Source organism: Octopus sinensis, unplaced genomic scaffold (genome assembly GCF_006345805.1).
Source record: "Octopus sinensis unplaced genomic scaffold, ASM634580v1 Contig15862, whole genome shotgun sequence".
In the NCBI taxonomy this organism is placed as follows: Eukaryota; Metazoa; Mollusca; class Cephalopoda; order Octopoda; family Octopodidae; genus Octopus; species Octopus sinensis.
In genome coordinates this window covers 1-17,500 of record NW_021833962.1, presented here as the reverse complement: position 1 = coordinate 17,500, position 17,500 = coordinate 1, and the positions used below count along the sequence as shown (strand labels likewise).

Genomic DNA, 17,500 nt, shown 5'->3' with positions numbered 1-17,500 from the left:
GACACACAACTTCACTTTTATATATATATATATATATATATATATATAATAATAATCTTAGAGTGAGTTATAAACAGTAGCTGCAACACATCGTGACATATATTTGCCATTTAAATATGGCTAACCCCTAAGGGTGGATGTTACTGTAGTTTGTAGCCCCAGGAGGACACCTTCTCCAGCTGGCTTCAGACACACTTTCTGTCCCTTATCAGTATTTGCAAATACTGATAAGGGACAGAAAATGTGTCTGAAGCCAGTTACAGGAGGTATCCTCCTGGGGCTACAAACTACAGTAGCATCCATCCTTAGGGGTTAGCCATATTTAAATGGCAAATATACGTCACGATATATATATATATATAGTTCCTGGCTTTAAGGGTGTTACAAAAGGCCTGGTTGGAGGTCCAATTTTCCAAGCCCTTTACAGGGCTCAGAAAAACTGAAGGACCACTGCAATAAGTGTAGGAATTTGAGAGGGGAGTATGTTGAATAAAATCCCAATTAACTGGTCCTCTTGTATTTTCTTTTCAGCAGCCCCCTCCCCTCGTAAATATCACATTGTAACTTTAACCCTTCTCGTCTCTTTTTCAGACTTAGTACTGGACCCCACTTGCACTCGCACTCACGCCCCTTCACACTCATCCTCTCGTTCTCACTCTCCCGGCCTGGTGAATCGAAAAAAACCCAAGATGGACTTAGGAGGAAGCAGTTCCGTATTACCGTCTTCACGGACGTCTATCAGGACAACCCGCCCTGCATCGGAGAACATCCGTAAAGTGGCCGTTACTATGAACGGCAGGCAGGCACAGTTCTTGGAACTGGACCAGGTAAGGCCTTTCACACCTGTTAAAATTCTATTTATATTTTATTCCTTCCCCCACTCCTCTCTCTCTCTCTCTCTCTTTAAATATATATATTTATATATATGTAGGTATGTAGGATCTCTGGCAATATGAGATTCTTTAAAAGACCCAAGAATTTCATATTGCCAGGGATCCTGGTCCTTTGTCTTCTCTTCCATTAAGCTCAGGGTCTGAGGTCAGCCTTAACCATTCAATCTCATGTCTATCCGGGTCTCCCTATTTTGCTAGTTCCATTCACATTTATTGATTGTATATATGTGCCAGTGGCACATAAAAAGCACCATCCGATCGTGGCCGTTTGCCAGCCCCGTCTGTCACCTGTGCTGGTGGCACGTAAAAAGCACCCACTACACTCACGGAGTGGTTGGCGTTAGGAAGGGCATCCAGCTGTAGAAACACTGCCAGACCAGACTGGAGCCTGGTGCAGCCTTCTGGCTTCCCAGACCCCCGGTCGAACCGTCCAACCCATGCTAGCATGGAAAACGGACGCTAAATGATGATGATGATGATGATGTGTGTGTATGTGTAAATATATATATATATTTGATGGTAAATGTTTTTATTCTTCATTCCCTTCGACATTTTATCCCTAATAGAGGGTTGAAGACAGGAAGAGCATCCTGCCGAAGAAAATCTGCTTCAGTAAATTCTGTCTGCCCCATGCATGCATGGGAAAGTGAACATTAAAATGACAATGATGAGGAGGAGGAAGATGATTAACGATGATTGACGATGACTGATGATGATGATTGATGACTCCATGCAAACGATGAAAGTTTCGGGATCGATTAAATAAGTACCAGTTACGTACTGGGGTCGATATAATCGACTTTCTGTTTGTCTGTCCTTGTTTGTCCTCTCTGTGTTTAGCCCCTTGTGGGTAGTAAGATAGGTATTTCGGCTCCTCTACGTTCTGATTCAAATTCCGCCGAGCCGACTTTGCCTTTAATCCTTTCGGGGTTAGTTAAATAAGTACCAGTTACGTAACTGGGTCGATATATCGACTTAATCGTTTGTCTGTCCTTGTTTGTCCCCTCTGTGTTTAGCCCCTTGTGGGTAGTAAAGAAATAGGTATTTCGGCTGCCTCTACTTTCTGAGTTCAAATTCCGCCGAGGCCGACTTTGCCTTTAATCCTTTCGGGGTTAGTTAAATAAGTACCAGTTACGTACTGGGGTCGATATAATCGACTTAATCCGTTTGTCTGTCCTTGTTTGTCCCCTCTGTGTTTAGCCCCTTGTGGGTAGTAAAGAAATAGGTATTTCGGCTGCCTCTACGTTCTGAGTTCAAATTCCGCCGAGGCCGACTTTGCCTTTAATCCTTTCGGGGTTAGTTAAATAAGTACCAGTTACGTACTGGGGTCGATATAATCGACTTAATCCGTTTGTCTGTCCTTGTTTGTCCCCTCTGTGTTTAGCCCCTTGTGGGTAGTAAAGAAATAGGTATTTCGGCTGCCTCTACGTTCTGAGTTCAAATTCCGCCGAGGCCGACTTTGCCTTTAATCCTTTCGGGGTTAGTTAAATAAGTACCAGTTACGTACTGGGGTCGATATAATCGACTTAATCCGTTTGTCTGTCCCTGTTTGTCCCCTCTGTGTTTAGCCCCTTGTGGGTAGTAAAGAAATAGGTATTTCGGCTGCCTCTACGTTCTGAGTTCAAATTCTGCCAAAGTCAACATCGCCTTTCATCACTTTGAGGTCAATGTAATCAACTTACTCGCTTCTCCCACACTTGCTGGCCTTGTGCAAAAATTTGAAACCATTATGATGAGGAGGAGAAGGAAGAGGTATATCTTTGTGACCATGTGACCTCCTAACCTTTCAATTTGACAACCTCTGGTATCTGTGAACTCCAGGACAACCCCCCCCCCGTCATTTATGCGTGTGTGTGTGTGTGCACACATTACTATGTTGATGTATGAAGTGGGGACGGTGGAGGGATAGCAGGATATGGCGAGGCCAAGGAGGAGAAAGAGAAGGCGGGTGTGGTGGTGGTGGTGATTGGACCAAAATAATTAAATCTTTCCTTGACTTCAGACCCCTCCACCCTCTTATACACTCCACCACCTCCCCGCCCCCTGCCCCATGTCTTCATATTCTTCTAGTTCTTCCTTAACCAACAGGAAAGAACATGGAGGTGGTGGAGGCAGTGCCCCTAGCAACTGTGTGTATGTGTAAATATATATATATATATTTACATATATGTGCGTGTGTGTATGTATATATGTGTGTGTGTAGATATGTATATATGTGTCTGTAAGTATATGTAGATATATATATATATGTATGTGCATGTAGATATATCATCATCATCATCATCGTTTAACGTCCGCTTTCCATGCTAGCATGGGTTGGACGGTTCGACCGGGGGTCTGGAAAGCCAGGAGGCTGCACCAGGCTCCAGTCTGATCTGGCAGTGTTTCTACAGCTGGATGCCCTTCCTAACACCAACCACTCCGTGAGTGTAGTGGGTGCTTTCTACGTGCCACCTGTACAGGTATATATGTGTGTATATATATGCAGATATATATCTATATCTATGTGTATATATGTGTGTGTGTGTTTGTGTGTATATGAATGTATATTCCCAAGACTATAGTAGATGACACTTGCCCAAGGTGCCATGCAGGGGGACTGAACCCGGAATCATGCAGTTGGGAAGCAAGCTTCTTACCACACAGCCATACTCTCTTTATTTGTTTCAGTCATTTGACTGCGGCCATGCTGGAGCACCGCCTTCAGTCGACCAAATCGACCCCAGGACTTATTCTCGGGAAGCCTAGTACTTATTCTATCGGTCTCTTTTGCTGAACACACACACGCAGACACATATGACGGGCTTCTTTCAGTTTCCGTCTACCAAATCCACTCACAAGGCTTTGGTCGGCCCGAGGCTATAGTAGAAGACACTTGCCCAAGGTGCCACGCAGTGGGACTGAACCCGGAACCATGTGGTTGGAAAGCAAGCTACTTACCACACAGCCAGTCCTACACCTATATTATACATATTTATTACATATATATATATTATTTATACACATATATATTATACATATGTACATATATGTGTGTATGTATACATATATATATGTCTACAAGTGTGTGTTTGCCTCTCACCTCTTGGCAAACGGTGTTGGTTTGTTTACATCCTTGTAACTTAGTTTTGCTAAAAGGCAGCCCATAGAATAAGTATTGGGACCAAACTGATCAACTAAAACCCTTCCAGGGAGTGCCCCAGCATGGCCACAGTTTTATGATTGAAACAAGGAAAAGAAGAAAGAAATTAATGAATTTGTATAATTTTTATTTAATTTTTGTTTTTTGCATTTTTCTTTTTTTGCAGACACGCCCCCTGGTGGCTATTATGAATGACATTTGCAAAGGGTGAGTTGATATTATACATCTATAAGGTGGCAAGCTGGCAAAACTGCTTAGCAGTATTTCATCTGTCTTTACATTCTGAGTTCAAATTCCGCCGAGGTTGACTTTGCCTTTCATTCTGGTAGTGAAAGTAGTGAAGCATGATCTTTGAGCGTTGGACCTCATGGAGGCAATGGCAAGTGTCTGAGACCTTTGGCGATATTCTGTGCTGTTTATCTTGATATGAGGATCAGAATCGAAATCGATCAATGGAAATTGCAGATGTGTTACCAGTGCCGGTGGCATTTAAGAGAACCTTCCGTTTCGCGACCGTTGCCAGCACCGCCCCGACTGGCCTCGTGCCAATGGCACGTAAAAAGCACCACCCGTTCGTGTCCGTTGCCAGCCTCGCCTGGCCCTCATGCCGGTGGCACATAAAAAGCACCATCCGTTCGTGGCCGTTTGCCAGCTCTGTCTGGCACCTGTGCGGGTGGCACGTAAAAAGCACCCACTACACTCACGGAGTGGTTAGCGTTAGGAAGGGCATCCAGCCATAGAAACACTGCCAGATTTGACTGGGCCTGATGAAGCCTTCTGGCTTCACAGACCCCAGTAGAACCGTCCAACCCATGCTAGCATGGAAAACGGACGCTAAACGATGATGATGATGATGATGATGATGATGATGATGAGATCACCATGTCGCGCACATATGGTTGTGATGCATGTGCCTGGTGTACCCTTATCAGACGGGTAGTCATGATGGACTTCATATGCACTGCTCTCTCACTCAATAATAATAATAATAATAATAAATGTGAAATTCTGTCTGTCCGTTTGGAAGCCCTGTATTGCAGTTTACATTTGCTCTCCATAGACATATTACCGGCTGCTTTCAGTTTCAGTCTATCAAATGTGTTCACAAGGCTTTGGTGAGCCCAGGGCTATAGCTGAAGAAATTTACTCAAGGTGCCATACAGTGGGACTGAACCCAGAACCATGTAGTTGGCAAGCAAGCTTCTTAACCACACAGCCATGTTTACTAACAACAAATGATCCCTTACTCCCTCCCACCTTCTTTGTAACTCTTTCGGTCTCTTTTCTTCCTTCTCCTCCTCTCAGTTGGCAGTTAACCGATACGGAGAACTACGCCTTGCAGTTCACAGACTCCAACCGCCAGAACTACATCACAGAAAAGGTAAGGAAATGGTTAAACTCAATTCTTTGGCATAGCGCTGCCCCGACTGGCCTCCATGCCGGTGGCACGTAAAAGCACCATCCGTTCGTGTCCATTGCCAGCCTCGCCTGGCCCCCGTGCCGGTGACACGTAAAAGCACCATCCGATCGTGGCCATTGCCAGCATTGATGGCCCCCGTGCCGGTGGCACGTAAAAAGCACCATCCGACCGTGGCCGTTTTCCAGCCTCATCTGGTACCTGTGCGGGTGGCACGTAAAAAGCACCCACTACACTCGCGGAGTGGTTGGCGTTAGGAAGGGCATCCAGCCGTAGAAACACTGTCAGATCAGACTGGGCCTGATGCAGCCTTCTGGCTTCACAGACCCCAGTTGAACTGTCCAACCCATGCTAGCATGGAAAACGGACGCTAAATGATGATGACGATGATGATGATGTAACTGGACACATACGTATTACCTTTAACCCTTTTGATGCCAACCTGCCTGACTCCTCTCCCGAGTGTCTGGTACAAACTTCTTGCATCCAAGTCATAAGGTTTAGCTTTCAGGTCTTTCCATCATGTCTGAAGTCTTTTGATGCCAATCCACTTATTATGGTCATTCCTCGTAATTTTGTATTTAACACAATTTTTAATCTTCGGATTTTTTAAATATGCTAAGCCACTGGTTTTAATTGATTAATTGATTAATATCAATTTCTACCCTTATTATAAGGGTAGAAAATGTCGCTAGAAGCTAGGATCACCAAGCATAGATTGGCATATTTCGGTCATATTATGCGGAGAAAATCCCTGGAGAAGGACATCATGCTCGGAATGGTCAGTGGCAAGAGAGGAAGAAGCCGACCAAGAACCCGCTGGCTTGACACCATCAAGAGTGATACCGGAATGGACATGGCCAGTCTGAAGGAAGCGGCCCAGAATAGAATTGACTGGAGGACACTGATCCATGGAGTAACCGAGAGTCGACTTCGACTGAGTGGATAGAGATATATATATTATATGTACGGAATGGTCAGTGGCAAGAGAGGAAGAGGCCGACCAAGAACCTGCTGGCTTGACACCATCAAGAGTGATACCGGAATGGACATGGCCAGTCTGAAGGAAGCGGCCCAGAATAGAACTGACTGGAGGACACTGATCCATGGAGTAACCGAGAGTCGACTTCGACTGAGTGGATAGAGATATATATATTATATGTACGGAATGGTCAGTGGCAAGAGAGGAAGAGGCCGACCAAGAACCCGCTGGCTTGACACCATCAAGAGTGATACCAGAATGGACATCGCCAGTCTGAAGGAAGCGGCCCAGAATAGAACTGACTGGAGGACACTGATCCATGGAGTAACCGAGAGTCGACTTCGACTGAGTGGATAGAGATATATATATTATATGTACGGAATGGTCAGTGGCAAGAGAGGAAGAGGCCGACCAAGAACCCGCTGGCTTGACACCATCAAGAGAGATACCAGAATGGACATCGCCAGTCTGAAGGAAGCGGCCCAGAATAGAACTGACTGGAGGACACTGATCCATGGAGTAACCGAGAGTCGACTTCGACTGAGTGGATAGAGATATATATATTATATGTATGGAATGGTCAGTGGCAAGAGAGGAAGAGGCCGACCAAGAACCCGCTGGCTTGACACCATCAAGAGTGATACCAGAATGGACATCGCCAGTCTGAAGGAAGGGGCCCAGGATAGAACTGATTGGAGGACACTGATCCAACGAGTGACTGAGAGTCGACTTCGACTGAGCAGTTAGAAGAAGATATAGATAGATAGATATAGATATAGATACACACACATATACACATACATGCATATACACCCTGTACACTATATATACAGCTTCTAGACCTACCCAGGTAGCTAACCTCCAATCTCTAAACGTTTTCTTTTATAGAATCGGGGAGAAATCCAGACAGGAACTGTCTTGAAACTAACCAGCTCTCCAGTAAGTATGGTATTCACTGCTTTTAGTCAGAGGAAAACACACGCACGCACATGTTCACATGCATACATTCACATACACGCACACATGCATATACATACATACACGCACACGTTACATACACATGTACACACTCACACACGTGCACACACTCACATATGGTAAATCCTCGAATATAGTCCGCCCTTGAGTATAATACACAGCGGATTTTTAGGGGGCTGTAGCTCTGGAAAACCTAAACCTTGTGTATAATACGCACCCCTTCTCTAACTTGAGTCAAGGAGGTCTATATAACGTCCTTGGTTTGTAAAAATGTATACGTAACGTCTTTTATTATTATTGTATATATAACATAATGCAAACGTGTATACGCAGGGGATTTTTAGGGGGCTGTACCTCTGGAAAACCTAAACCTTCTGTATAATACGCACCCCTTCTCTAACTTGAGTCATGCATAATTAAGCCAGCAGCACCTAGTCAAACAAACACTTCCGCGCATGTGTAATACAATAATGGTGATGTTCTTAACTGTTATATGGGAATGTAAATATGTTTACAAATTGTTTTTGCTACATGTTATTCTGTGATCTGAATACTTTTATTTTAATAAATGTTGCTTACTGCAAGTTATGGATGATTTTTTTTATGACTGCTTAGCTTAAGGTATTTTCACGCCCGGCATCACAAAATGCATCTGAATAAACAAATAGAGACTCAGACATTGCTTAGAAAATAATTTTCATTTTTAACCTCGTATATAGTACGCACTAGGGATTTTAACCTTTAAATTTTCGGGGGGAAAATGCGGATTATACTCGAGGATTTACGGTATACACGCACGTACACATGCACACACACACAAAAACACACATACACACTCGTACACACACACTCATACATTGCTGATACTATTCTTAATAACGTCCGTATTTTTCTTCCCCCATCACCTTTTCTTTTTCTACCTCCACCAGGTAAGAACTTCTCAAGAAGTTTACGACAAACTAAAGGACCCAGAATGGACGAAGAAGCTGGAAGCCCTCAAGCTGCTGTCGACTTTATCTACGGACAGCTCCTTTGCGCAGGAATTCATCAGCAAGCAAGGATTGTACTTGTTAACCTCCATCGTCAATAACAGGGAGCAGTAGTAAGGACCCTTATAATTCTCTCTCTCTCTCTCTCTCTCTCTCTGGTCCATCCCACTTGCTGGGTAACCATCTGTCTCCTCTACAGCAGCATACCTGTTTCCGGCTGGACGGACACATAAAGAGATATAGACGGACAGATAGACAGACAGTCATAGATGGGTGGATGAATGGATGGGTGGTGGGTGGACAGATGGACAGACTGATAGATAAGTGGATGGATAAACAGACAGACAGACAGACAGTGGGATGGATGGATAGAGATACACATATATAGATGGACGGATGGACAGGTGCATAGATAGATAAATAGAGAGATAAGTAGATAGATAGATAGATATGTTTCTTTATTGGCCACAGAGGGGACAAAATACAAAGTAGAACTTTTCTTTTGGGGAAGAGAAAAAGGAAAAAAAAAGAAAAATAAAGGTGGGGTAGACATTCGATCAAAAGGGATCGTTAAAAAAAAACAAAAAGGCCAGTCAATAGGGATCATGTATCATAGGAATGTCATTGTGTAAAAAGGGAAAACAGATTAGGTTTATCTGTGGAAAGAAAAGCCTATGGAAAAGACCATGGTAACCTCGGGCAAGAATGTCATGCAAAAAAACACATTACAGTAAATGACTTTCTTTTTTCCCTTCTTTTTTTGGTTCATAGGATCATAGTCAAGGTGGCTTCGTCATTCATACGTGCCATCCTTGCTACATTCACCCATCTTTTTTTAAAACATTCGCTAGACAAAACTTGCCTCTCTACTCTCACTTTCCTTTTCAAGTGATACTCGAAGATGTTGATGAGAGATTGACCAGAGAGGAAAGTGTTTGTCTCTAATCCTTTCAGGCGCGTCCACCAGATACATTCTTTCGCCATAGACACAAGGATGATGAAAATAGCTCTTCCTTCCCGTTTGAAGGAAGGAGGCATGACAATATTGACAATAGACTTGGCTGATAAACCGACACGTCCCACACGTGACAGCAGTCATTCGACATAGGCCCACAGGTCGGAAATGGTTGGACACTATTTGAGTGCATCGCCCTGATCGCATCTTGGGCTGGTTGGCCCCATGTTTCTCAAACCATGCCTGTAGAGCTTATCCCGAACAGGTAGCGCTTCTCGATAGCACTGCTAGGCCAGGGATCTCTGGAAGTTGTCCGTAGGTCCCGACCCGAAAGATAGATAGACAGACAGACAGACAAACAGATGGACGGATGGATGGCTGGACAGCATTCATGCATATTGTTTGTATGTAATTGTTTGCATGTTTTTATATCCTTATTGTTATATAACTCACAATCGTCTCTCTCTTTTTCTTTCTTTCTCTGTCGTGTCTCCCACCATGACCATCACTACCGCCACAACCACTTGCAGTGTAGGGACTCCTCTGGCATTCTGCCTGAAATCTTTCGTGTCTCTAATGGACCACAGTATCGTCAGTTGGGACATTGTGGACGAGGTTTTTATAGAAAAGGTAAGCCTGCATCACCAACACCACCATCACCGCCACCATCATCATCGTCATCATTATCACCACCATCACCATCATCATCATAAGCATCATTATAACCCATATTTATCATCACCATCATCATCATCATCATTGTCCTAACAATATTGAGACCAAATTTGTCTTTTATTCTTTCAGGCTCAGTCAAGTACCAGTCATGTACTGGGGGTTAATGTAACCAACAAACACCCTCCCTTAATTTCAAGCCTTGTGGCAAATCTTTATATATAAAACTGAAGTTGTGTGTGTGAGTGTCTGTCTACTCCGATTTAGATTCCTAACTACTCCCACATTTTGCGGTGCAGTTTAACCAAAACCGGGTATCTTATAGTTGTGATTAATATCGAGCCCTTCTGGGTATTAGCGCACGTCTACGATGAGTCTACAATTTTAAAAAAAATTTACCATAATTTTTCTGCATTTTTAATGATTTTTGGCTTGGTTTATATAAGGGAAGTAACTCTCTAAAGATGCTTATATAGTTATTTCCCTTGCAAACCCGAGCAACGCCAGGCGATACTACTAGTGTATATATATATCATTACCATGCCACACAAAATTCTTTGGGACATTTTTATCTTTCTGAGTTCAAATCCCACCAAGGTTGACTTTGCCTTTCATCCCTTCAGGGTGAATAAATTATGTACCAGTTGCATTCTTTTCATCCTTTCAGGGGGTCAATGAAATAAGTACCACTGTTACGCACTGGGGTTGCTGTAATCAACTGGTCCCCTCGCCAAAATTTCTTGGCCTTGTGCCTTCATTAGAAAGGATTATTATTATTATTAATCTGAGGTCAACTCTGCCTTTCACCCTTTCAGGGGTTGATAAAATAAGTACCAGTTGCATACTGGGGTCAATGTAATGGACTCAACCCCTCCCCGAAAATTGCTGCCCTTATTGCAAAATTTGAAACTATTATTATTATTATTATTAGTATTATTATTATTATTATATGATTGACTTTTGCTTTATATTTGCACAAGTTGTCTCCAAGTCTCACCCAGAGACCTCAAGAGACAACAAGTTGGAAGTTCACGTTGTTGTTATGCCTAGGGTGCCATATATTTGGTTGTTTTTTGTGTTGTCCTAGTGGATGTCTAAAAAAATATTTTTTAATTTTTAAAAAATTTTTTAATATTTGTTTTAAACCTTATGATTACATAGAAAGTATTTTGCATAGGATATGAGCAGTTCCCATGAGCACTATCTTTTGAATTTCTGCCATTTTGGAGTTTCCTGGTATCTGAGTTAGGTAGCAATCAGCCCCTTTTGCTTATTATTATTATATTATTATTATTATTATTATTATTATTATTATTATTATTGTCATCATTATTGTTGTTGTTGTTGTTGTTATTGCAGGTGGCCAGCACCCTTGACGACGAGTCCTGCTATTCCGACAACAATGTCGATAACACATGTCTGCAGACAGCCTTGGAAATTATTGAGGCAGTTCTACTGAACAGGTAAGTCGTGATGGTCACAGCAGTAGTAGTAGTAGCAGCAGCAGTAGGGTGATGTATCCTTGGTTTGTCTGTCTGTGTGTCTATACACTGTCTCCTTGTAATTCCCTGTTTTCTATTACTTCCAGTGACAAGTACACAATAGTGGAGAAGTACGTCACCCCAGGACAGATCACGAAACTGATGACTGTGTAAGTATTGAACACTGGCCCCATCGCCTTATCTTTCTATCATTGCTTGTCATACACAAGGTGTTTGGGGCTAGATTTGACCATTTGCATCAAAGGGGGGGAAAAAAAAACTCATCGCAAAATAAAAGTATTTTTAAAGAATTAAAAAGACATGAACTATAGATGCAGAAGTGGCTGTGTGGTAAGTAGCTTGCTTACCAACCACATGGTTCCGGGTTCAGTCCCACTGCGTGGCGCCTTGGGCAAGTGTCTTCTGCTATAGCCTCGGGCCGACCCAAGCCTTGTGAGTGGATTTGGTAGATGGAAACTGAAAGAAGCCCGTCGTCTATATATATGTGTATATATATATATATATATTATATATATATATATATATAGGCGTAGGAGTGGCTGTGCGGTAAGTAGCTTGCTTACCAACTACACGGTTCCGGTTCAGTCCCACTGCGTGGCACCTTGGGCAAGTGTCTTCTACTGTAGCCTCAGGCCGACCAAAGCCTTGTGAGTGGATTTGGTAGATGGAAACTGAAAGAAGCCCGTCGTCTATATATATATGTATATATATATATAAAACATTATTGGTGAATTGAAGAAATGGAGCTGAACGCAGATTGAACAGAAATCGTTTTATTTCATTCTACACGTGTTTCGAAAGGCACAAATTACCAAAATCCGATTGAATAATGGGACCATATTGTGTCTTTCTCTTCAGGAAGAAAAAAGGAAATCCGCTGGAAAAACAAAAACAGAACAGAGGCTGAGCAAAAACAAATCGAACTATGCTCCTAAGAGCCCATGGCGAAACTGTTTATCAGTGTATGCTGATAACCGGTGGCTGAAGAATTCTACAAGTCAGGCATCGGTCAATCATGTGGGTGAGGGTGTATAGATGTTCTTTGTGACCGAGCATAAAGTTCTGACTATTTAAGGAATATTGGATGTTTTATAAGGGGCGAGAAAAAATCTACTTAGAGACGTGTGTGTGTGTATACTGTTCTATATATGTGTGTGTTGGCGTAGGGGTAGAAAACATTTTTTGTGTACGTGTGTGCGTTTGATCGTTCGGCTGTCAGTGGCTACTGCCGTGATAACCGTTGGGTGGCAGAAGAAAAAAAATATATATATATTATGTTTTTTGTGTGTGTGTGTTCATCTAAGCCTGCCTTGTCAAGGAAACCCCCCACTGTGAAAAAACCAAGCCCCGTTTGTCTTACAGGAGTAATTCCCCTTGCAGTGGTTAATCGTAGATATCTTAAAGGCTATTTCAGAATTTGTTACCAAGGGCTATGGGTGCCGGTATTATTTAAAACGCTATTTAAAAGCCAGATAAGTGTAACGCCGCCAATGGGGGCATCGAAAAGCCGACTGTAAGAGCCCGTTTACCATCCGGCCTCTGGCAAACAAAATATGGAAGAGTTCGGAGACACAAAGGTTGCACTGTCTTCTGCCCCTATCAAATGGGAGGGCCACCGACAAAATTGACCATTCCAGCCTATAGCTTAAGTTCGTATCCTTCAGTCGCCATATTAGCTTACTGAGTCCCGTGGTCTGGCGCTTGTTCACGTCCGAAAAGTTGCGTAATGGTTGGACACCACGCAAAGACAATCTTGAGGATGATGCCCCTACATAAGTGACTCAGATGTCTTCACTTATGTAGGGGCATCATCCTCAAGATTGTCTTTGCGTGTCTCCAACCATTACGCAACTTTTCGGGACGTGAACAAGCGCCAGACCACGGGACTCAGTAAGCTAATATGGCGACTGAAGGATACGAACTTAAGCTATAGGCTGGAATGGTCAATTTTGTCGGTGGCCCTCCCATTTGATAGGGGCAGAAGACAGTGCAACCTTTGTGTCTCCGAACTCTTCCATATTTTGTTTGCCAGAGGCCGGATGGTAAACGGGCTCTTACAGTCGGCTTTTCGATGCCCCCATTGGCGGCGTTACACTTATCTGGTTTTTAAATAGCGTTTATAATAATACCGGCACCCATAGCCCTTGGTAACAAATTCTGAAATAGCCTTTAATATCTACGATTACCACTGCAAGGGGAATTACTCCTGTAAGACAAACGGGGCTTGGTTTTTCACAGCGGGGGGTTTCCTTGACAAGGCAGGCTTAGATGAACACACCACACATAAACATAATATATATATATTTTTTTTCTTTCTGCCACCCAACGGTTATCACGGCAGTAGCCACTGACAGCCGAACGATCAAACGCACACACGTACACAAAAAATGTTTTCTACCCCTACGCCAACACACACATATATAGAACAGTATACACACACACACGTCTCTAAGTAGATTTTTTCTCGCCCCTTATAAAACATCCAATATTCCTTAAATAGTCAGAACTTTATGCTCGGTCACAAAGAACATCTATACACCCTCACCCACATGATTGACCGATGCCTGACCCGTTGAATTCTTCAGCCACCGGTTCTCAACATACACTGATAAACAGTTTCGCCATGGGCTCTTAGGAGCATAGTTCGATTGTTTTTGCTCAGCCTCTGTTCTGTTTTTGTTTTTCCAGCGGATTTCCTTTTTCTTCCTGAAGAGAAAGACACATATGGTCCCATTATTCAATCGGATTTTGGTAATTTGTGCCTTTCGAAACACGTGTAGAATGAAATAAAACGATTTCTGTTCAATCTGCGTTCAGCTCCATTTCTTCAATTCACCAATAATGTTTTAATTTCAATTATCCGCACCAACGCACGGTTGCAACGCCAGATGGTTGTACCTCCAACCGTGCTGTTTACTGCTGTGATTTTTGCTACTAAGGTATCGGTTAAACTTTTGATTAATCTACTACAAGATTATTCATCTTTCTATTTCACATAATATATATATATATATATATATATATATATAGGCGTAGGAGTGGCTGTGTGGTAAGTAGCTTGCTTACCAACCACATGGTTCCGGGTTCAGTCCCACTGCATGGCACCTTGGGCAAGTTTCTTCTACTATACCCACACCTGTACATACATATATGTGTGTGTGTGTCTGTTTCATTTATGTCTGTCTGTGTGTCCCTCTAGATGCCGTAAGTCCAGTGAACTACACAAAAACTTCATCGCTGTTATCAATGCCCTGTTGATGAAGGCCGATCGGCAAAAACACAAGGTGAGTAAGAGTCCATCATCACTTCCCTAACCTTCCTCTTATTTTTTGGTTGGGCTTTCATAGGGGGGTCCTGGATGTGGGGTTTACTAAAGTATTGGGGGCATTTCAATTGATGCTGTACCTTAAAAGTAACGTTGTCTACTTTTCATTCTTTTGAGGTTAAGAATTAAGGGTCCAGTCAGGTACTGAGGTTGATGTTTTTAACCAATCCCCCAACCCCCTAAATTGCTGGCCTTGTGCCAAAATTCGAAACCATTATTGTTGTTGTTATTATCATTATCGTTATTGTTGTTGTTATTATCATTATCATTATTTGTGGAGGCGCAATGGCCCAGTGGTTAGGGCAGCGGACTCGTGGTCATAGGATCTCGGTTTCGATTCCCAGACCGGGCGTTGTGAGTGTTTATTGAGCGAAAACACCTAAAAGCTCCATGAGGCACTGGCAGGGGATGGTGGTGATCCCTGCTGTACTCTTTCACCACAACTTTCTCTCACTCTTACTTCCTGTTTCTGTTGTACCTGTATTTCAAAGGGGCCGGCCTTGTCACTCTCTGTGTCACGCTGAATATCCCCGAGAACTACGTTAAGGGTGCACGTGTCTGTGGAGTGCTCAGCCACTTACACGTTAATTTCACGAGTAGACTGTTCCGTTGATTCGGATCAACCGGAACCCTCGTCGTCGTAACCGACGGAGTGCTTCCATTCCTGGGTGTGGGGTTTACTAAAGTATTGGGGGCATTTCAATTGATGCTGTACCTTAAAAGTAACGTTGTCTACTTTTCATTCTTTTGAGGTTAAGAATTAAGGGTCCAGTCGGGTACTGAGGTTGATGTTTTTAACCCAACCCCCAACCCCCTAAATTGCTGGCCTTGTGCCAAAATTCGAAACCATTATTGTTGTTGTTATTATCATTATCATTATTAAGGTGATGAGCAGGCAGAATCATTGGGATGCTGGACAAAATGCTTAGCAGTATTTCAACCATCTTTACACATCTGTCTTTACGTTCCGAGTTCAAATTTCGCTAGGGTTGACTTTGCCTTTCACCCTTTCAGGGTTGATAAAATAAGTACCAGTTGAATAATGGGGTCAATGTAATCGACTTACCCTGTCACCCCTGAAATTGTTGGCCTTGTGCCAAAATGTAAAGACATTATTATTAATATTATTGTTATTATTATTATTATTATTAAGGGTAGCAAGCTGGCAGAATCGTTAGCATGCTGGGTGAAATGCTTAGAGGTATTTCATTTGTCTTTAAGTTTTGATTCTGCTGAGGTTGACTTTGCCTTTCATCCTTTTGGGGTCGATAAATTAAGGACCAGTGAAACCCTGGGGTCGATGTAATTGACTAGATACCTTGATGAATTCTTTGCCATGAAGCCACCTCGATTCTGGGAAGAGGGTATTTTCAAGATAAAAGAAAGATGGAGACATATTGTGCAACAAAAGGGTTCATTGGTCGATTAAATATGTAATGGCAAGTATTTAATGACCTTTTTCTTTCCTTTAAAAATCGGCACGAAGTTTCCGGACAATCCACTATTATTATTATTATTATTATTATTATTATTATTATTATTGATTGAGAGAGCAGTGCAGACCATCAATCCCTCAAAAATGCTGCCCTTGGGGCAAAATTTGAAACCATTATTATTATTATTATTATTGGGTTGTCCAGAAAGTTTGTGCCGATTTACAGTAGCTTACCTTTCGACTTACCCTCCCAGACACCTCAATTCTGGGAAGAGGGTATTTTCAGGTTAAAGGAAAGATGGAGACGCCTGTGCAACAAAATGGTTCTATTTTGGTTGATTAAAAAATGTAATGTCAAGTATTTATTGACCTTTTTCTTTCCTTTAAAAATTAGCAACCAGTAAGTACCAGTTTCACATTGGGGGTCAATGTAATCAACTCGCTCCCTCCTCGGGTCGATGTAATCGACTGGACCCCTCCCACAAAATTCCAGGCCTTGTGCCTATAGTAGAAAGGATTATCATTATCATTATAAATAAGACGGCAAGCTGGCAGAATCATTAGCACACTGGATGACACGCTTAACTGTGTTTCAGCTATTGCTGTGTTCTGAGTTCAAATTCAACTGAGGTCGACTTTGTCTTTAACCTTTTAGTATTTCAACTGGCCATAACCGGCTAAAATAGCTAGTCTGTTTTATGTTCAAACTGACCAGATCCAGGCTCTCACACCTACCCTACAATGTTATTCTACATTAAGTAATTACACCATCAAGATCTTGAAGATATGAGATAATGCATGATTAATTCAAATCAATGGGAATCAATAGACATTATGTTTGATAGAATAATCTGAACACTAAAGGGTTAATCCTTTCGGGGTTGATAAATTAAGTACCAGTTGAGCACTGGGGTTGGTGTTATCAACATAGCCCCTATCCCCAAACATGCTGGCCTTGTGCCAAAATTTGAAATCATTATTATTATTATTATTTGGGTTTTTTCATCCCATCTCTTTCTTATCTTGCAGGAAATTGCCGAAAGCCTTCAATCTAAGATGTTTCGAAATATAATTCTTGACGTAAGTTACCATCTGAGCCACTTCTCTGACTCTCTCTCTCTCTCTCTCTCTCTCTCTCTCTCTCCTCTCTCTCTCTCTATCTCTCTCTCTCTCTCATCTTCTCTCTCTCTCTCTCTCTCTCTCTCTCTCT

At 42.4% G+C, this 17,500-nt stretch overlaps 1 protein-coding gene across 1 annotated transcript in view; it reads left to right on the top strand.

The window, feature by feature from the left end:
- LOC115230599 (engulfment and cell motility protein 1-like) overlaps positions 1–17,370 on the top strand; it is a gene marked incomplete at its 3' end in the record, with an annotated part of 19,572 nt that extends 2,202 nt beyond the window's left edge. Inside the window, exons 2-11 of the mRNA XM_036499715.1 lie at positions 592–827; positions 4,202–4,242; positions 5,341–5,416; positions 7,323–7,373; positions 8,342–8,514; positions 9,944–9,986; positions 11,388–11,491; positions 11,617–11,679; positions 14,730–14,814; positions 17,320–17,370. Of these exons, the coding sequence (XP_036355608.1) occupies positions 592–827; positions 4,202–4,242; positions 5,341–5,416; positions 7,323–7,373; positions 8,342–8,514; positions 9,944–9,986; positions 11,388–11,491; positions 11,617–11,679; positions 14,730–14,814; positions 17,320–17,370 (923 nt within the window). The remainder of the gene's footprint in view (positions 1–591; positions 828–4,201; positions 4,243–5,340; positions 5,417–7,322; positions 7,374–8,341; positions 8,515–9,943; positions 9,987–11,387; positions 11,492–11,616; positions 11,680–14,729; positions 14,815–17,319) is intronic.
- Between the last annotated feature and the right edge of the window lie 130 nt (positions 17,371–17,500).